The sequence below is a fragment of the Rhinopithecus bieti genome, unplaced genomic scaffold (assembly GCF_001698545.2).
Source record: "Rhinopithecus bieti isolate Rb0 unplaced genomic scaffold, ASM169854v2 scaffold_3948, whole genome shotgun sequence".
NCBI lineage: Eukaryota > Metazoa > Chordata > Mammalia > Primates > Cercopithecidae > Rhinopithecus > Rhinopithecus bieti.
Window position 1 is genome coordinate 6,196,007 of NW_016804646.1, and position 17,607 is coordinate 6,213,613.

Below are 17,607 nucleotides of genomic sequence, written 5' to 3' on the forward strand. Positions count from 1 at the left end.
TAAGCCTCTTGCTTGAACAAAATGGTATTGTGTTCAAAGAACATTCATATACTTTAGAGTCCCAGGGACTCTCAAACATTAGAACTCTGGTTTTTAGACCTGATTCTACTTTAGTAAGTTCAAGGGGATAAAGGATTGGAAATGAGAAATGCCCTATTTTGATCAAGAATCATCATTTTCACCAACTTTGAAGCAGGCACACTTTCTGCTCTGAGCATCATCAGAAGGCCCAGCCTATCATGCAGACATCCTCACTCTACAGGTTCCCTGGTGGAACACTAAATGCCCTAGGCTCTTGGGGAGTGGGGATGTGGGGTAGGAACTCTAGACTCGAAATGTATCAGCCTATCAGAGAACTCCAAAACCCAAAATTTCCAAATTATTTGTTCAAACCATCAGAACACCACAGCTCTCTGAGGACCATGAGGAACCTTCTACTTGCACATTTGCTGGGTGGGGAGGACACTGGAGAGCACAAAGGAGATCAGCTACTGTTTATAAAGGCTGAGCTGGAAAGGCTCTTGTCTCCTTCTAGAGTGTCAGAGCATCCCAGGACATCACTCCTCAGTTCACAGACCCAGAGAAGTTGCCCCGGGATTGTGGCCAGGTCTAGGAGAGCAGCTCAGGCTCCTGCCCCATGCCTTCCCATCCAGGCCATGCTTATCCCTGTCCATGCTGACACCCTGTCTTCCAGAGCCGCCAGCACAGCGAGTGCCCTGCGTGCCTTGTCACCTGTCCCAAATCTGCTTCTCCTACAAATAGCTGTTTCTTAGCTGACTCAGCTAGTATCTGGCTCCAAGCAGCACTAACTTAATAAGTGACATAAGCAAACGTATCACTTTGTCAGGCTTAATGAAACAACATTTCAACGGGAAAGAGAAAATCAAATCAAAGAAGACAATAATAATAATGTAATTTGCACTTATAAATTGTATTTGTGATTTTTCTGACATTGTGAAATTTTTTTTGCTTTGTTTTTGTTTTGGTACAGGGTCTTACTCTGTCTCCCAGGCTGGAATGCAGTGACGTGATCATAACTCACTGCAGCCTCAAACTCTGGGACTCAAGTGATCCTCTTGCCTCAGCCTCCCAAGTAGCTGGGATTACGGGCATCCACACCAGACACCCAGCTCGATGTTGTGGTTTTTCAAGTGCTTTGAAATAAGTAGAGTCTTATTTGATTCTCTTAAACGTATTATGATGAAAGGAGAATTGTCATCCTGGAATAACTGCATCGTTCTCTGATCATGAATGTGGATGAACTGGTGAACATTCAGTGAGTTTTAGGGGTAACAGAGTACCTCATATTTCAATTTTTTCCACATGAGAAAACTGAGTCCTGCTGCCTTTCTCAAGAGCACAGCTAGCATGTGGCAGGGCTGGGGTTAAAGACTGATGCTGCCCCCAGAGCCCTTGAGCCTTTCATGTGATAGACAGCCCCTCCCCACTGCCATGCAGTGACCATGACCCATGAAACCCAGACATAAAGCAAATATCTTCACCAGCATAGGGTGAAGACCACAGGTGAGCGAGTACCTGCTTAGCTTTAGCAAGGCAATATCTGCTCCTCCGGGCTCTGAGAACATCTTAGATACTTCTATTTCCTGAACATGCGGTTCGAGATTCACTTCTTGGTGTGCACCCAGGATGACCTTGTAGGATGAAGGCCTTGGGGACCTAGAAAAGATGAGGATGTCAAGAGCAAAATATGGTCCGGCCCCTTCAGGTAACCTCTGTGCCGTGAACTTGATGCTGTCTCCCTGACACCCTTGGCCACTTAGAATCAGTGACTTCTGAGTGGCAAGAAGCAAAATTCATGATTTGCTCGAAACAGGCAGTTAGGGAATGTTCTCAGGCTGTTTGGGTGGAGACTGATGCCTATGGTAGTGAACAGCTCTATTCTGCAGTTTATTCAGGCCCACAAAATCATCTGTACTGTGTCTTTCCTCTGCAGTTTCTCTCTAGAAACCCTTCCCTTCTCTCTTATCCGATTGCCCTGGCCTGGTCCCTAGTGTCACAGCTAGAGAAGGAAGGGAGGAAGAGAGAGAAAGGAAACGAGGAAAGGAGGGAAAAAGTATTTAAGACAAAACCTCATGTCAATTGTCCCCTAAACATACTTCTCCAAGCAGTGGGCAGCAGTCAGCACCCACTCTGGGGATATCAAGGTGCCTCCACAGAAGTGCATTCCAAACCTAGAAAGAGGATTTAGTTCAAATTTTAGTCAAATCGATACTTTGTTCTGCTCCGTTGTACAGAAAACATACAGAAAATGTGTCTTTCTGACATGTTCACTTAATTTTGACCATGTTCATATTCCCAAAGGAAAGGACTGCAAGCCCAGCATCAGGACGGTAGTAACTTTGACCAGTGCTCCAGCAGTGGGATTTTTCAAAAGGGCCCATCTATGCCACTTTTTCCGATGCTTTGGGGAGGCACAGGCACAGCCTGTCCACAGGAGAGCAAAGCTAAGTGACTCAGCATAAAGCTCTACAGTCGTGACTTCCACCCCACAGCCCAGGACTCCAACAGAAGCGACTAGCCCAAGACCTTCCCCGAGGTCTGTTTCATTTTTATGACAAGATTTATGCAAGGTCTGATGAATCACTCTTCAAGGAGCCAGATGTGATTCTGAACAACAGTGACTCATGGGGGTCTTCTGATCTTACCTGAGAAACTTTACTTTTGAGGAATGTTTCCTGAATCACTTACTTTCTAGGACTGTGTGGGCAGGTAATAGCTCAGAATACTGGTGTGAGCCACTTGGAACCAGATTGTAATGAAGAGGAATAGAGACAGGAAGTGCATGATGAGAGCATGTTGATAAGTCAGTGAGGATGTAGACCACCACACAGTTTAGGAAGGAATGAATCTGAACTATGTGGAAGGTGAAAGCTCTGTAGAGCAGGGATTTAGTAAACGATAAAGAAAAATCAACTCAACAGCAGAGTGAAATGCAATGCGATCAGGTTTGTCGATGGCATTTCACAAATTTATGGAAAGGAGTCTCTTTACGGGAGAACAGCAGTTGAGCACAGGTGTCCTAGTGTAGAAATGAGATGAGGAAGCAGAACAGTCAGGCAGATGGGCCTGTTTCCTACGCATGCTTCCTAAGAGATACCCAAGAAAACGGAACTTATGAAAGGCATGTTCCACTGAAACAATACCCAAAATGTCCCGGTTCCCTGGGATTGGACTGATCACTCTTAATTTATGGGGATCATGACCTAGAATTTTTTTATGTTTGTGAATGGATGAGTACCCTCTGAATTGAATTCAATGATTCACAAAAGTGTCCAAAGAAAAAAAATCTGTGCCTGTGATAGACTGTAGATAATTTTGTCCTTGCTCTCCCAACCCAGAAAGTGTCACATTTCTAAAACCTTCCCTCTCTTTTCATCTGACAATGAGACAGTGGATATCCATAGAAATCCTCGGAGCATCTTCAATATTTTCCAGCAATATTGGAACTTGGTGTAAATCACTGTGCCTACAGATTTTGATGGAGCTGCCCAGATCAAGAAAAAGACAGCAATTTGGGCCATTTTCACAGTACAGAACCTATAAAAAATATATTTTTAAATACATGATATATAATATATATACTAAATAATATAAAAATATATATGATATATTTCAATTTTTGTAGCTTTTTTCCCCTTCAGAAAACTTAGGGGCAGGTACTGATGCCTTAGCTGTGTGGGTTTTGTGTAAATGTAGAAGGGTTTTACAGGGCTTACGTGGAGGGACAGTATAAATCATTTCTGGGCCTGTTCTTACCTTGTTCTAAGACTGATTTGCCAGGGCCAGGAATGTGCGTGGGCCACACACCCCCCTACAACCCTTCCAGGACATTTCTTCGGCTCCACTTGAGGCTTCCCACAATCAAATGAAGCGGGTGCTGTGGCACAAGGTGGGAAAGAAATCCCATTTGAGACAAGGTAGCAATTTTGTGGTGTAAATCGAGACAAATTCCAAGCCCTGAGTTTTTGACATCTCAAAGGCCAAACTAAATAGTAAAATCATAAGCATCTTTTGGAATATTTTCTCTAAGTTTCAAAAGTGGTAGTAGACAACACAGGATCCTCTTTTTTCAAGAAAATAAAAGCACTTTATAATTATTTTGTTGGATAAGTGATCAAACAAATTGGTATAGTTTAGCATCAGAATGAGATCTTTTCTGAGAAGACCTTGATTGGGACAAAGGGTTATTTGTCATTGTTATTCTGAGTCCATGCAGTATGTTTAGAACACAGTGTCATCCTTCCCAAATTCATCATCATCACCATCACCATCTAAACCATGTAAAGTTTACTAAAAACCATAATTGTCGTCACTGCTGAAAGGCACAAAGTTTTCTTTTTCCATGTGAGTCTCTGTGTGTGCATGTGTGTGAGTGTGTGTATGTGATTGTATGTAGCAAGGATTACTGTCCTAAGTTGAAATGTTGCCTTCTCTCAGCCAGCTTCAGGACAGCTCCTCTGGGGAGCCTCCCATGACTAACCGACGGCCGTGGGGGTGACTTAAATACATGTGCCTTTATTCTTCTTTTCCTCTTCCCTGCCTTCTCTCTGCAGACAGCCCACAAGGTCTCTGGAGGTAGGGACAGTGTCCCATCTTTGGTATCATCTACCAATGCCTACAAAAGTGCAGGGGCTACAGAGGGTGTTCAAAAATGCTTCTCTGTTGTCTCCAGCCCTTCAAGATCTTCAAAAGTATAAATGTTAATATTGTTAATAATTATTCATAAATTATTAATAACAACTGTAAGAGGAAATTTCTTCCCAACCAACCAGAGATTCTATGCTCTAGTGAATCTGGAACCTGGATTTTCCAAATAACTTTACATTTGCCATGGGCTGTTCTGAGAATCTGTCTGTGGAAGACTTTCTAAAAAAAGAAGCAAGGCGTAGAATGCAATCGTCTTCTCTAGTGCTGAGCTCAATTTCTGCTAGTATGCCTTACATACAGTAGACATGCATCATTGTACTAAAAGAGTAACTACAGAAATAATGGTACCCCTGCTCCTACTATTAAAACAAAACTGAACGTTTCTATTTATTTTACTTATTTGTTATTTGTACTGTATATGTTGGTGGAAAGGAAATAGTTATTAAAATCATTGACCACCAGAGGTTCTAGCTTTCTCAAGTACGAGTCAGATCTGAATAAACCACATCCTTCTGTGTGAAACAGTCCTCAGGATTTCCAAGTGTCTGGTGGGAACCCTTCTCATCAGGCTTGGGGTTAACCTCACTTGTCTCACATCAAGGTAAGGTGGGGGACCCCACAGTCCTTTGGGAAAAATCTTGTTCCCATTCTTTTTTTTTTTTTTTTTTTAATACTTTAAGTTCTAGGGTACATGTGCATAACGTGCAGGTTTGTTACATATGTATACTTGTGCCATGTTGGTGTGCTGCACCCATCAACTTGTCAGCACCCATCAACTCGTCCTTTATTGTTCCCATTCTTCCTTCTTTCTCCAGTCTCTAAGAACCTGATTCTTGTACATCCTCAGTGTGGGTGAGGACACCAGAATCGCACTGGGGAAGCTACTGCACCTCCCTTCCATGGGAGTCAAAGGTGCATGAGTCCCAGGCACGGTAGTGGGGTCTAAGGCAAGAAAGTCAGTCTGGGCTCAACTTCAAGGCAGCCTGTCAAGGATAGAGAGCCCGGGCAGTGAGAGGCAGTGGCGTGTACCAGATGGGGCCCGAAGTGGAGAACTGGAACTGACCACATGGAGGGACTTTGAGGTAGAGGAGCAACCAAGATGCTTCTGCAGAACAGACAAAAGCACCCACTCGAGGAAAAAGTCAGTTATTAACTCACACTAAATCCACAGAACACAATGCCACATTACAATAATACTGGCCAAGTAGAATCTTTCCTATCATCCTAACCCCTGCTTCCTCCCTCTTGCTCTCCCTAGGAGTGGCCCAAATGTGATGATGGGCAGTGTGGCTTTCATGGTCTTCATCACTGCCTTGTACCACCTCCCCAGGCAATCTTGGGATGCTGGTCTTCAGTGGACTTGGAGACCAAGCTCCTTCCCCCAGCTCAAGGTCCCTCCACATGGCAGACCCAACCACAAGCAACCAAATTATGCATAGGAGAAGTCCAGGGTGGCTTTCTGTAACTAGGACAAATTGATTGGTCAGCAGAATATTAAATATGGGACAATTCCAAGTAGCTTCCTTTTTTTTTTTTTTCCAGAACTACCCATGGATTTGTTATTCCAATTGTTTAAGGACTAATGTCAACTCCCTTTCCCTGATCCAAGCCTCATACTCCCAATAAAAGTCTCAGAACAATGAGGAAGGAACCCAAAAAGCAGTCTCTAAGCTATGTCACTAATGTGACCTGTGAGTAGTAAACTTATGAGAAAGGCCATCTGGGGCTAAAGAGCTGCACTACCTTTCACTAATTCCTAGGATGGCCATCTGAGGTTTACAATGTGCATTACATGCTTACCTGTTTCCTGCTGTTTGTATTTTCTTTCTTCTCAGTGGAAGGGGTAAGTTTTTTTGTTTTTTTGTTTTTTGTTTTTTTGAGACAGAATCTCACTCTGTGGCCCAGCCTGGAGTGCACTGGTGCGATCTGGGCTCACTGCAAGCTCCGCCTCCCAGGTTCACGCCATTCTCCTGCCTCAGCCTCTGGAGTAGATGGGACTACAGGCGCCTGCTGCCGTGCCCGGCTAATTTTTGTGTCTTTACTAGAGGCGGGGTTTCACCATGTTAGCCAGGATGGTCTCGATCTCCTGACCTCATGATCCGCCTGCCTCGGCCTCCCAAAGTGCTGGGATTACAGGCGTGAGCCACCGCGCCTGGCCAGAAGGGGAAACTTTTTCGTCTGAATGACTCTAAATGTTTCATGCATCCCACGCTAGACATGGCAGCATTCAGTGGGACCATCCTGAGCCTGACTAGATTACCTCTAAGCTTGCTCTTTGGGAGTTTTACATTTATTTTATTTATGTGTGTCTGGGGCGATGGGCGGGTGCTCCCCTAACAAATGTGGGCAGTAGTAGGACAGGTTCAAGATACCCGTGATGAAGAGTGGGGTCTGGTGGAGAGGGCAGCCATCTCCTCCCGAGAACCACTCTGCTCAGAAGCCCTTTTCCTTTTTTGTTGCAAATCCATGTTAAGGAAGCAGTTTCCTTACCAAAAAGAAGGCAACCTACCACACTGAGGGACATCACAGTAGTCGTAAAGTTTTCTTGGATTTGTCGTGTAGCACCAGGGACCACCTACATCACCATCAGGGTTACGGCAGTACTGAAAACAAGAAGGCATGTAAGCTCCAGCTCACGTGGGGCAGGAGAAGGAGAAGGTGTTCTGAGGCTCATGCATTTCATGTCTATCCTTAGAAGACATAAGGAAGTGTTTCTTTTCCCTTCCTTCCTTTTTTCTTTTTCTTTTTCTTTTTTTTTTTTTGAGATGGAGTCTCGCTCTTGTCATCCAGGCTGGAGTGCTCAGTGGCACAATCTCAGCTCACTGCAACCTCCACCTCCTGGGTTCAAGCGATTCTTCTGCTTCAGCCTCCTGAGTAGCTGCAACTGCAGGTGCGCGCCACCATGGCTGGCTAATTTTTTTGTATTTTTAGTAGAGACGAGGTTTCACCATTTTGGCCAGGCTAGTCTCGAACTCCTGACCTCAGGTGTTCCACTTGCCTCAGCCTCCCAAAGTGTAGGGATTACAGGTGTGAACCACCACGTCCGGCCTCTTCTTCCTTCCTTTCTATTATTATTATTATTGTTATTGTATTTTTTTGGCAAAGTTATTTTTTGAATGCTCTAAAGCCGTCCGTCCTGTGCCCCTGTTCAAAAGGAGTTATGAGGCCACACCCCTGGACAGGGAGTGGTGACCCTGAGGGGTCTTTGGGGACTGGGTCTCCCCTTCAGGAGCCTGACCCAGTGGAAGTCTTAGAGCCCCAGCACCGAAGGACAGTGGGACAGCATTGATGTGCATTGTCCGTGGAGGGCTCTGTGCTCTCCTGCCCCATGAAGCCTGTTTTCTGTTGATTCAGAAACATTTATTTCCATGCATTGTGCACCCTCTATGGGGCAAGACACAGAAAGGCAGTGTTGTCCTTCCCTTCATATGATACTGTGATAGAATAAGAAATGTGTATTTGGTCTCTGCCCCCCAGTTCCTGACATAGAGCTCCTAAATCCCTTGGAGGTTCCTGAGTGAAGGGAACATCTTTTGTTCGAATGAAGCAACTCTTGGTGGGTTCCTGGATAGTCTTAGGATGGGGTTGGTTGCCAAGGGAATCAACCATGTGATTGGAGGGTTGGAACCGTTCAGCCCCCCACGTCCAACCTCCAGGGAGGGAAGAGGAGCTGAAGGTGAGCTGGTCTTCAGTGGCCAATGATGTATTCAACTGTGCCTCTGTAATGAAGCCTCCATAAAATCCCAGCAAGACTGCACTTGGAGAGCTTCTGGGTTGCTGAACACATAGGGTACCAGGGGCTTGTGCACTGGAAAGGGCATGGAAGCTCTGAAGCTCCTTCTTACATGCCTTGCCCCGTGCATCTCTTCTGTCTGGCTGTTCACTGGGATCCTTTGTAATATCTTTTATAATAAATGGGTAAATAAAAGTAACGTGTTCCCCTGAGTTCTCTGAGCCACTCCAGCAAAGTAATCAAACCCAAGGAGGGTCATGTAGAAAAACAGATTTTTTATCCAGTTGGGCAGAAGTACAGGTCACAGCCTGGAACTTGGGATTGGCATCTGCAGTGGGGCAGTCTTGTGGGACTGAGCCTTAACTTATGGGATCTGACACTGTCTCCAGATACAGTGTCAGGACTGAGTTACATTGTAGGACACCCAGCTGGTATCTGCTGGAGACTCGCTTGGGGTGTGAGGAGGAATCACACCCATCTGGTGTGAGAAGTGTTATGTTGCATGGGTGTGACAGTGGGGGAACATAGGCACTTTGGTTTTCCTTATATCTCAGTCTTCCCTATATACAGGCCCCAAAGTAAACCATCGCAGGGAATGCAGGAGGCTAAGGGAAGTCCCATGGTGACCTGATGGCCCATCCAAATCTTTTCTAGAAAAATCTGACTTAAACTTCATAAAGGGCATCTTTGATTACCGGAGCCTAGCATATAAACACTAGAAACTAGAAACAGTGCCCAATAATGGAAACTTTAAAGAAGTGTCACTAAAGGGAAGAGGCCTGAGAACCCTCACATGCGTGGAGGTTTCCTGGCCTGTGCTGCCTGTACTTTCTATACTGAGGCTGATTATATTCTAGCTTAGCCCCCTGATGCCTTTCCAATATTTTCTTCTGCCCCCTCTCCCAACTTACGAAAAAGAGCAGTCCAGGCAGATTTTCTGTAATGCAGAACCAATTCTGTTTGCAAAGATTGGTGAGCAAAAGGCAAAAGAGTCCAAATCAAAGTGGCTTACGTTTTTTTCCAGACCTGCCCGTGGATTTGTCTCTGGAGTGAAAATGCTATGTCTGTGGGGCTCCTGGGCAGCCCATTCCTGGCATGGCGTCCCAGTAACAGTGGTTGCCTTCTTGCCTCGGTATCCTTTTCCATTCCCAAACATACAGTCTGTACGGGGGGGAAAAATGGATGCTTATGAACAGCCGCACAGACCCAGGATGATATGGAATCAATACAGTCATGTCAGATTTCTCTAGGATGACAGAATCAGGGGCCACATTCCTCAGAAACTGCAGTGCTGAAGACTGCAATGAACACTGCCCACCTTAAGAAATCACTGGAGATGCTTATTGGCTTGGAAAGAATCACAAATATGGCAGCATGATAGAATAGGAATTTGGACTGGGACGCTGAGATAACCCATTTTAGAACAAGGTGAGTGGTTAAGTTGAACACCCTGGAGGGTTTGCACCTGTCCTAAAGGCACAGCCCACTCACGTTGTGCCAAAAGTCACACCTCTGCCTCCTCCAGAGAGTGCACTGAGGCTTCCTTCCACATGGCCAAACCCTCTAAAAACATTTGATTTCCCATGTAGCATGGAAGGCTTCTGCATCAGTGAGATTTTCCATGGTTTTTTATCCCAGCGTCCAAGTGTGTAGATGTCTAGCCACAGATTTCTTACCTTCCTCGGAAGGAGTCTCTGCATCTGGAAGGTGGGCAACAGGCGGAGGTGCTGCAACACTCCCTTCTGTTCCTGAGCATTTTTTCAGGTTGCAGTACTCCCACCTGACGCTGGGGTCCGTGGTAAAACACCAGGGGCCTTTATCGGCATCTGGATTCCTGCAGTAGTTCATTGTCAGGCCACTGGAAATTCCAAAACAATAGAGGTCACAAGAGGTGGGAGAATATTCAGGGGCACCCAGCACCCTCTACGTTTTGTTCTAACAAAGTGTTAACAAGTGGCTCTGAAATATTCCCATTATAGGTGCAATAATGTTGTACCAAGCACAAATGGTCCTCAACTTCTGACCAACTGTGTACATTTCAAAGACAGATTTTAATTTTTATTTAAAAAATCAAATGTAGTATATGCTCCATATTAAAAACTCAGATCATACATAAATCTGTAAATAAAAGGATCAGAATTTCCTCCTCCCACCTTCTGCCAAATACATTTCTCAGGAATAACAGGTACAGATTTTAAAGTGTATATTTCATATTTTTATGCACATAAAAATGTATCTCTAACTGTCTAGCTCTCTGTATTTCTCTCTGTAGGACTATATTGTGACATGTGCATTGGAACTAAAATATATTTCTCCAAGGAGGAAATGACATCCAAGATGGTATCATTTCCGGGCCAGTCACCTTACTCTAAGTACTCATAGTGTAACTAAAGGGCTCTACTTTTACTGTGAAAAACAACCATGAAAATAGTGTTACTGTCAATACCGTGTCAGGTGTGTCAAGTGGGTTTGTTTCTGCAAGACTTATCAAAGCCGTCCTGGGAAACTAATTCCCAGGCAGGATGCCATTTCTTTAGGGTGGGTTCCTGGGCAAGACCTCCTCTCCTGCTCTCAGTCCATCCTCTGCTGGCCACAGCCACTCCGGGTCTGAGGGAATGGGGGATGAGTTGAAAGAACAGTGGGACTCAAGACATAAAGGGAGACTGCTGGGTAGACTGTGGGATCTGAAGAGGTTGGGCAGCTACGGAGGAGTCCGAAAACAAGGGAGTAAGAGGCAAAGCAGGCGAGGACCCCGGGCTGGGGGGATCTTGGAGAATGTGCTCTCCTTCATGCCTCCCAAGAATGTTGCTCCAACCTCTCAGTATCCTCACATTCATGACCTGTGACTGTCTGAGAAAATGGGAAATGTGTTATGTACCATGGAAATGCAACATTGTCTCTCTAGAGACTCTGCACATGTGATCTAGTCTCACGCCCAGACACCCCATTTGAGGAAGCTCGTAGTCCAAGCAACTGAATGTGTTAAAAGGCTGAGCACTTGAAACAGATTTCCACTCTTTTCAATTGAGGTATACTTTTACATAGTGTGAAATGCACAGATTATTATTATTATTATTATTATTATTATACTTTATGTTCTAGGGTACATGTGCACAACATGCAGGTTTGTTACATATGTATATATGCGCCATGTTGGTGTGCTGCACCCATTAACTCGTCATTTACATTAGGTATATCTCCTAATGCTATCCCTTCCCCCTCTCCCCACCCCACAACAGGCCCTGGTGTGTGATGTTCCCCTTCCTTTGTCCGAGTGTTCTCATTGTTCAATTTCCACCTATGAGTGAGAACATGTGGTGTTTGGCTTTCTGTTCTTGGGATAGTTTGCTGAGAATGATGGTTTCCAGCTGCATCCATGTCCCTACAAAGGACATGAACTCATCCTTTTTTATGGCTGCATAGTATTCCATGGTGTATATGTGCCATATTTTCTTCATTCAGTTTGTCATTGATGGACATCTGGGTTGGTTCCAAGTCTTTGCTATTGTGAATAGCGCCGCCATAGACATACGTGGAAATGCATGGATCTTAAATGTCGTTTGGTGAGTTTTGATGATCACCTATACTTGTGTAACCCACACTCCCATATGATACAGAACACTTCCAATACTCTAGAAACACCCTGTGTCAAGGCTCATTCAATTCCTGCTACCCTCTTCCCACTGCCAGAGGAAAATACTATTGGTTTCCTTCACCAAAAATTAGTTTTGCCTCTCCTCAAACCTGATATAAATGGACTCACACAGAACATACAATTTTGTATCTGCTTTCTTTCCTTAATATAATGTTTCTGAGTTCCATCCATCCTATTTGAGAGGGTCAGTCACTTCTTCATTTTAATTGCTTAATAATATTCCATTATATGAATAGATCACAAATTATCGATTCATTTTCTCATTGACTGACATTGTAGTTGTTTACAGTGTGGGGTTATAAGAACTAGAGCTGCTGTGAATATTCTTGTAGATCTCTTTGTGGACTTCTGTTTTCATTTCCATGGGGTAAATATTCAGGAATAGAATTGCAGTTTTGTGGGGTAGACTCATATTTATTTAACTTTACAAAAAACCAGCAGACTGATTTCCAAAGTGGTTGTATCATTTTGTACTTTAACCAGCATGTGAGAGAGCTGCTCATCCTCACTCCACATCAGTGACAGCACTTATTGTTGTGTCTTCTTAATGATACCCATGCCCATTAAGTGATGGTGACATCTCGTGATGGTTATAATTCTTATTTCTTCGATGGCTAAGATGTTGAGCATTTTTTCAGGTGCTTATTGTCCATCTGTCCATCGTCCCCTGAGAAATTTCCTATTCAATTCTGTTGCCCATTTTAATTAGGTTGTTTGTCCTCTGGTTAGTGAGTGGGAGAAACGTTTACACTCTAGGTACAAATCATTTGTCAGATATATGGATGGAGAGGATTTTTCTTCCACTCTGCTACTTACCTATTGATTTTTTAACAATGACTTTTGATGAACATAATTTTCATTTTATGAAAGCCCAAATTATAATTTATTTTCTTTTAGCTCTAGTGTTTTCTGGGTCCTGCCTGAAAAAAATTTTGCCTTCCTCAAGTTTGTGAAAATATTATACATTTTCCTGGAATTGTTTTATTTCAGCTTAAGTTTTAGCTCTTACATTTAGATCTAGGAGCTTTTGCACATTAATTTGGGGTGGAAAGTAGAAGTCAAAATTTGTTTTTATTTTTGTTTTCTAGATGGATATCCAGTTGTTTCACAATGATTTTGGAAAAGATGTTTTTCCCTATTGAATTGCCTTGTCACCTACATAGAAACTAAATTTATCATGTATATGTGGATCTGTTGTTGGACCATCCATTTCTATATCTGTATACTTTTTTTTTTCCAGTACCATATATCTTGTTTACTGTGCCTTTATAAGTCTTTACCTTTGGGTAAGTAAGTCCTCCAACTTTTTTCTTCTCTTTAAATATTGTCCTGGTGATTCTAGCATATACATTGTCACATTAAAAAAAAAAAAAAAAAAGACTGCTGAGAATCTGCCTGGGTATGGGCTGAATCCAAAGATCAATTTGGTGAGAAGTGATATTGACTCTCTTAACATACAAGCGTGATATATTTTTATTTAGATCTTTTAATTTCTTCCTTAACAATTGGGAATGGGCTGAATCCAAAGATGAATTTGGTGAGAAGTGATATTGACTCTTTTAATATATAAGCATGATACATCTTTATTTAGATCTTTTGACTTCTTCCTTAACAATGTTTTTTAGTATGCAGTATATAGTTCTTGTGCATATTATGTTAAATGTATCACTAAATATTTTGTGGTTTTGATACTATTGTCAGTGATATTGCTCTGACATTTTTATTTTCCAGTTGATTATTGGCAGTGTATAAAAATACAACTACTTTTAATATATTGTCCATGTATATACTTATGTGTTCTCCAATCTTGCAAAATTTAATTATTAGTCTTCAGGACCCTCTGCATCCATTAATTAAGCTTTCTGTGAATATAGGCTGTTTTACTTCTTCCTTTCCAAACTTTAGGCCCTTTCTTTCTTTCCTTCCTTTTTTTCTCTCTTTTTGTTTTGTGTTCAGGTCTTATGGCAATGGTTGTGACCAATGTAGTAAAATGCTGATTAGAAGTATTGAGAGCAAACATATTTTTCTTATTCCCAATCTTAGAGAGAAAACATTCATCTTTTACCATTAAGTTGATGTTATCTGGAGGTCTTTTATAGATGCCCTTGATCAAGTTAAAGAAGTTCCAGTCTATTCATAGTTTGCTGAGACATTTTATCATGGATGAGTGTTAAATTTTGTCACATTTTTCTTCTGAATCTATTATATAATCATATGATTTATCACTTTTATTCTGTTAACATGTTGGATAACATGGATTGTTTTGTAGATGTTAAGCCAGCCTTAGATTCTTGAAGAGAAGCGTCACTTGTTTGGGATGTTCATCATGTTAATGATTAAAATTTTGTTACATCTTTTTATGTTTATGTTCACAACACATAATGTGCTATAGTTTCTCACAATATCCTTGTCTACTTTTTTACAACTAGGGGTTTTTTTTTTTCTCACAAATTGAGTTGAGAAGTGTTCCCTTCTCCTCTATTTTCTGTAACAGATTATGAAGAATTGGATTTCTTTTTAATAATAATAAAATTTCTAATGATGCCATCTGGGCTTAGAGTGTTGTCTGTGGGAAGTTTATTGATTTATTAATATATATTAACCTGTTAAAGATTATATACACATGTTGCCTTTAATAGATATCAGGTTGGTTAGAAATTCAGTTTATTCAGTGTCCAATTTGCTTATTTGTTTTTTTTTTCTAAGGAATTAGTCCATATTATCTAAGTTATTGAATTTGTCAACATAAAGTTGCTCTCGATATTTGTTTATTAGCTTTAATATGTAAAGGATCCTATAGCAATGACTCTTCCCCTTTTTCACTCCTGATGTTGATGGTGGTGCTCCCTCCTTTGTTGTCAGTTTAGGCAGAGTTTTATCAATCACATGGATCTTTGAAAAGAACCAACTTTCTGTTTCACAGATTTACTCAATTGTTTGTCTATATTCTTATACACTGGATTTCACTGATTTTTCATTCTTTCTTTTCTTCCACTTGCCTTGGATCTCACTTGCTTCTCCTTTTCTAGATTTTTAAGTTATCTTAAATCAACAGTTCTCAAAGTTTTGGTCTTAGGACCCCTTTAACTCTTAAAAAGTATTGGGGATCCTAAAGAGCTTTCATTTTGTAATATATACTATGAATATTTATTGCATCTGAAACTAAAAATGTTTTTAAACATAATAGACAATCACACATTTTATTAGCCATCAGAGAGATAATGTGATCAAACATTATGTAGCCTCTGGGAAACTCTACTGTACACTTATCAGGAAATGAAAGTGAAATGGTAAAAAAAATCTTTTTTTTTTTTTAAATTTTAAAGTGTTTTAACCTCATAGACTGTTTCTGCAGGGATCTCAAGAGACTTCTTCAGGTTTCTCCAGACTATACTTTGAGAAATGCTATCTTAAGTCATTGATTTTTACATGTTTCTATTTTCTACTCAAAGCATTTAAAGTTATAAAACCCTGAAAATATTTGCTGCATCATGCAAAGTTTGATATATTGTATTTCTACTATTATTCAGTTCAAAACTTTTCTAAATTCCTTGGTGATTTCTTCTTTGAATTACGAAGTATTTGGAAATGCGTTGTTTCATTTTCAAATATTTGATAATTTCCCAATTTTTCTGTTATTTATATCTCATTTAATTCTGTTTTGCTCAGAAAACAGACTCTGTATCATTTTAATTCTTTTAAATCTGTTGAGACTTGCTATAAGGCCACACATATGGTATATGTTGGTGAATGCCCCATGCATACTTGAATGTGTATTCTGCAGTTTGGCATAGTGTTAAATAGGTTGACAATTTCCTTTAAAACATATGTATTCTTTCTGATTTTTTGTGTATTTTTTCTATTATATGTTGTTTGGGAAGATGTATAACCATATGGAGAGAGACATTAGGATATCTCTAACTCTAATTGTGGGCTTATCTGTTCATCTCTTTAGTTCTGTCAGTTTTTGCTTCATATATCAGAAGGGCTCTTATGAGAGTACAGCCCAGTTAGCATTATTAAGTCTTAATGAGTAAACCTTTTTTCACTTAAGAAATAACTTTTTCATCTTGGTATTATTTCTTGTAGATTACTTTGGGATTAACATTACCACTCCAGCTTTCTTCTGATTCTTATTTTCATGATACATCATTTTCCACACTTGGTTTTTGAGCTAGCTCTTTACAATTAAAGAGGATGTATGTTAAAAATAACATAATTGGGCTTTGAATTTTATTCCGCTTAACAATCTCTGCCTTTTATGTGCAATGTTTAATCCCTTTATATTTCATATAGTTAGGAGTATATTAAATATACTTTCAGTTCAGTTTAAGTCTACCATAATGCTATGTATTTTCTCTCTTTGCCATATCTTCTTCATTCTTTTTTCTTTCTTTCTGTCCTTTTGGATAAATGGAATATTCTTATTATTATCTATTCCTCTAAGTTTAAATTTTTTTAGTTGCTCTATGATTTACAATAACCCTTTTTAACTTACCACCTTCAACCATTTGTTTATATTATATAACTTCATGGATAATGTAATAAACTTAAAACAGTATACTTCCATTTATCTCCTACATTATTTATGTGACTATTTTAAAATTTTTTACTTTTACATACGTTAAAATAGCAATGCATTGCTATCATTTTACTTCAAGTAGTCTATTATTATCTTTTTGTTTGTTTGTTTGTTTGTTTGTTTTGAGTCTCGCTCTGTCGCCCAGGCTAGAGTGCAATGGCACGATCTCAGCTCACTGCAACATCTGCCTCCTGTGTTCAAGCGATTCTTCTGCCTCAGCCTCCTGAGTAGCTGGGATTACAGGCATGCACCACCATGCTCAGCTAATTTTTTATTTTTAGTAGAGATGGGGTTTTACCATGTTGGTCAGGCTGGTCTTGAACTCCTGACCTCATGATCTGCCCAAATTGGTCTCCCATCAATTATCTTTTAAAGAAATTAAGGCATTAAATATAAATATTTTACATTTGCCATTTCCAGGGTTCTTCATTGCTTAGTATAAAGCTCCCATCAGGCACTATTTTTCTTCTACCAAAATAGATTTCTAGAACATCTTTTATTATATAAACCTAGTAACGAAATATTCTCTTAGTGTTTTTTTTATTTGCCGGGGGGAGGCAGGATATGTATTTATATAACATTCATTTTCAAGGGATATTTTTGCTGGATATAACATTCTATGTTAATCTTTTTTATTTTTTTCTATCACTTTAAAGCTGTTATCTCATTGCTTCTGACCAGCATAATTTCTGACGAGAAGGCATCAGTCATTTTTACCACTATTCTTCTGTGTAAATATATGTGTTCTTCTTCTGGCTTCTAATAAGATTTTTCTTGTTGCTTCAAGTGTTTTTTCTGTCCTAATATCTCCTTCCTCTCTTGTGACTTGCTTTACATATATATGAAATCTTTTGATATTTTCACAGGTATTCTTGAGGCTCCATTTGTTTATTTTTTCAGTCTTTGTATGTGTGTACTGCAGTTTGTATCACTTCTATTGAATTATTTTCTTGTTAACTTTTTCTTCTG

General features: G+C 40.6%; 1 protein-coding gene across 1 annotated transcript in view; it reads right to left on the minus strand.

Annotated features, from left to right (window-relative positions):
* Window positions 1-17,607, minus strand: part of PLG (plasminogen) — a 52,269-nt gene that overhangs the window by 12,441 nt on the left and 22,221 nt on the right. Inside the window, exons 11-16 of the mRNA XM_017869567.1 lie at window positions 10,078-10,259; window positions 9,414-9,562; window positions 7,178-7,271; window positions 3,778-3,898; window positions 2,118-2,192; window positions 1,537-1,677 (exon numbers count right to left, since the gene is read on the minus strand). Coding sequence (XP_017725056.1) covers window positions 1,537-1,677; window positions 2,118-2,192; window positions 3,778-3,898; window positions 7,178-7,271; window positions 9,414-9,562; window positions 10,078-10,259 — 762 coding nt within the window. The remainder of the gene's footprint in view (window positions 1-1,536; window positions 1,678-2,117; window positions 2,193-3,777; window positions 3,899-7,177; window positions 7,272-9,413; window positions 9,563-10,077; window positions 10,260-17,607) is intronic.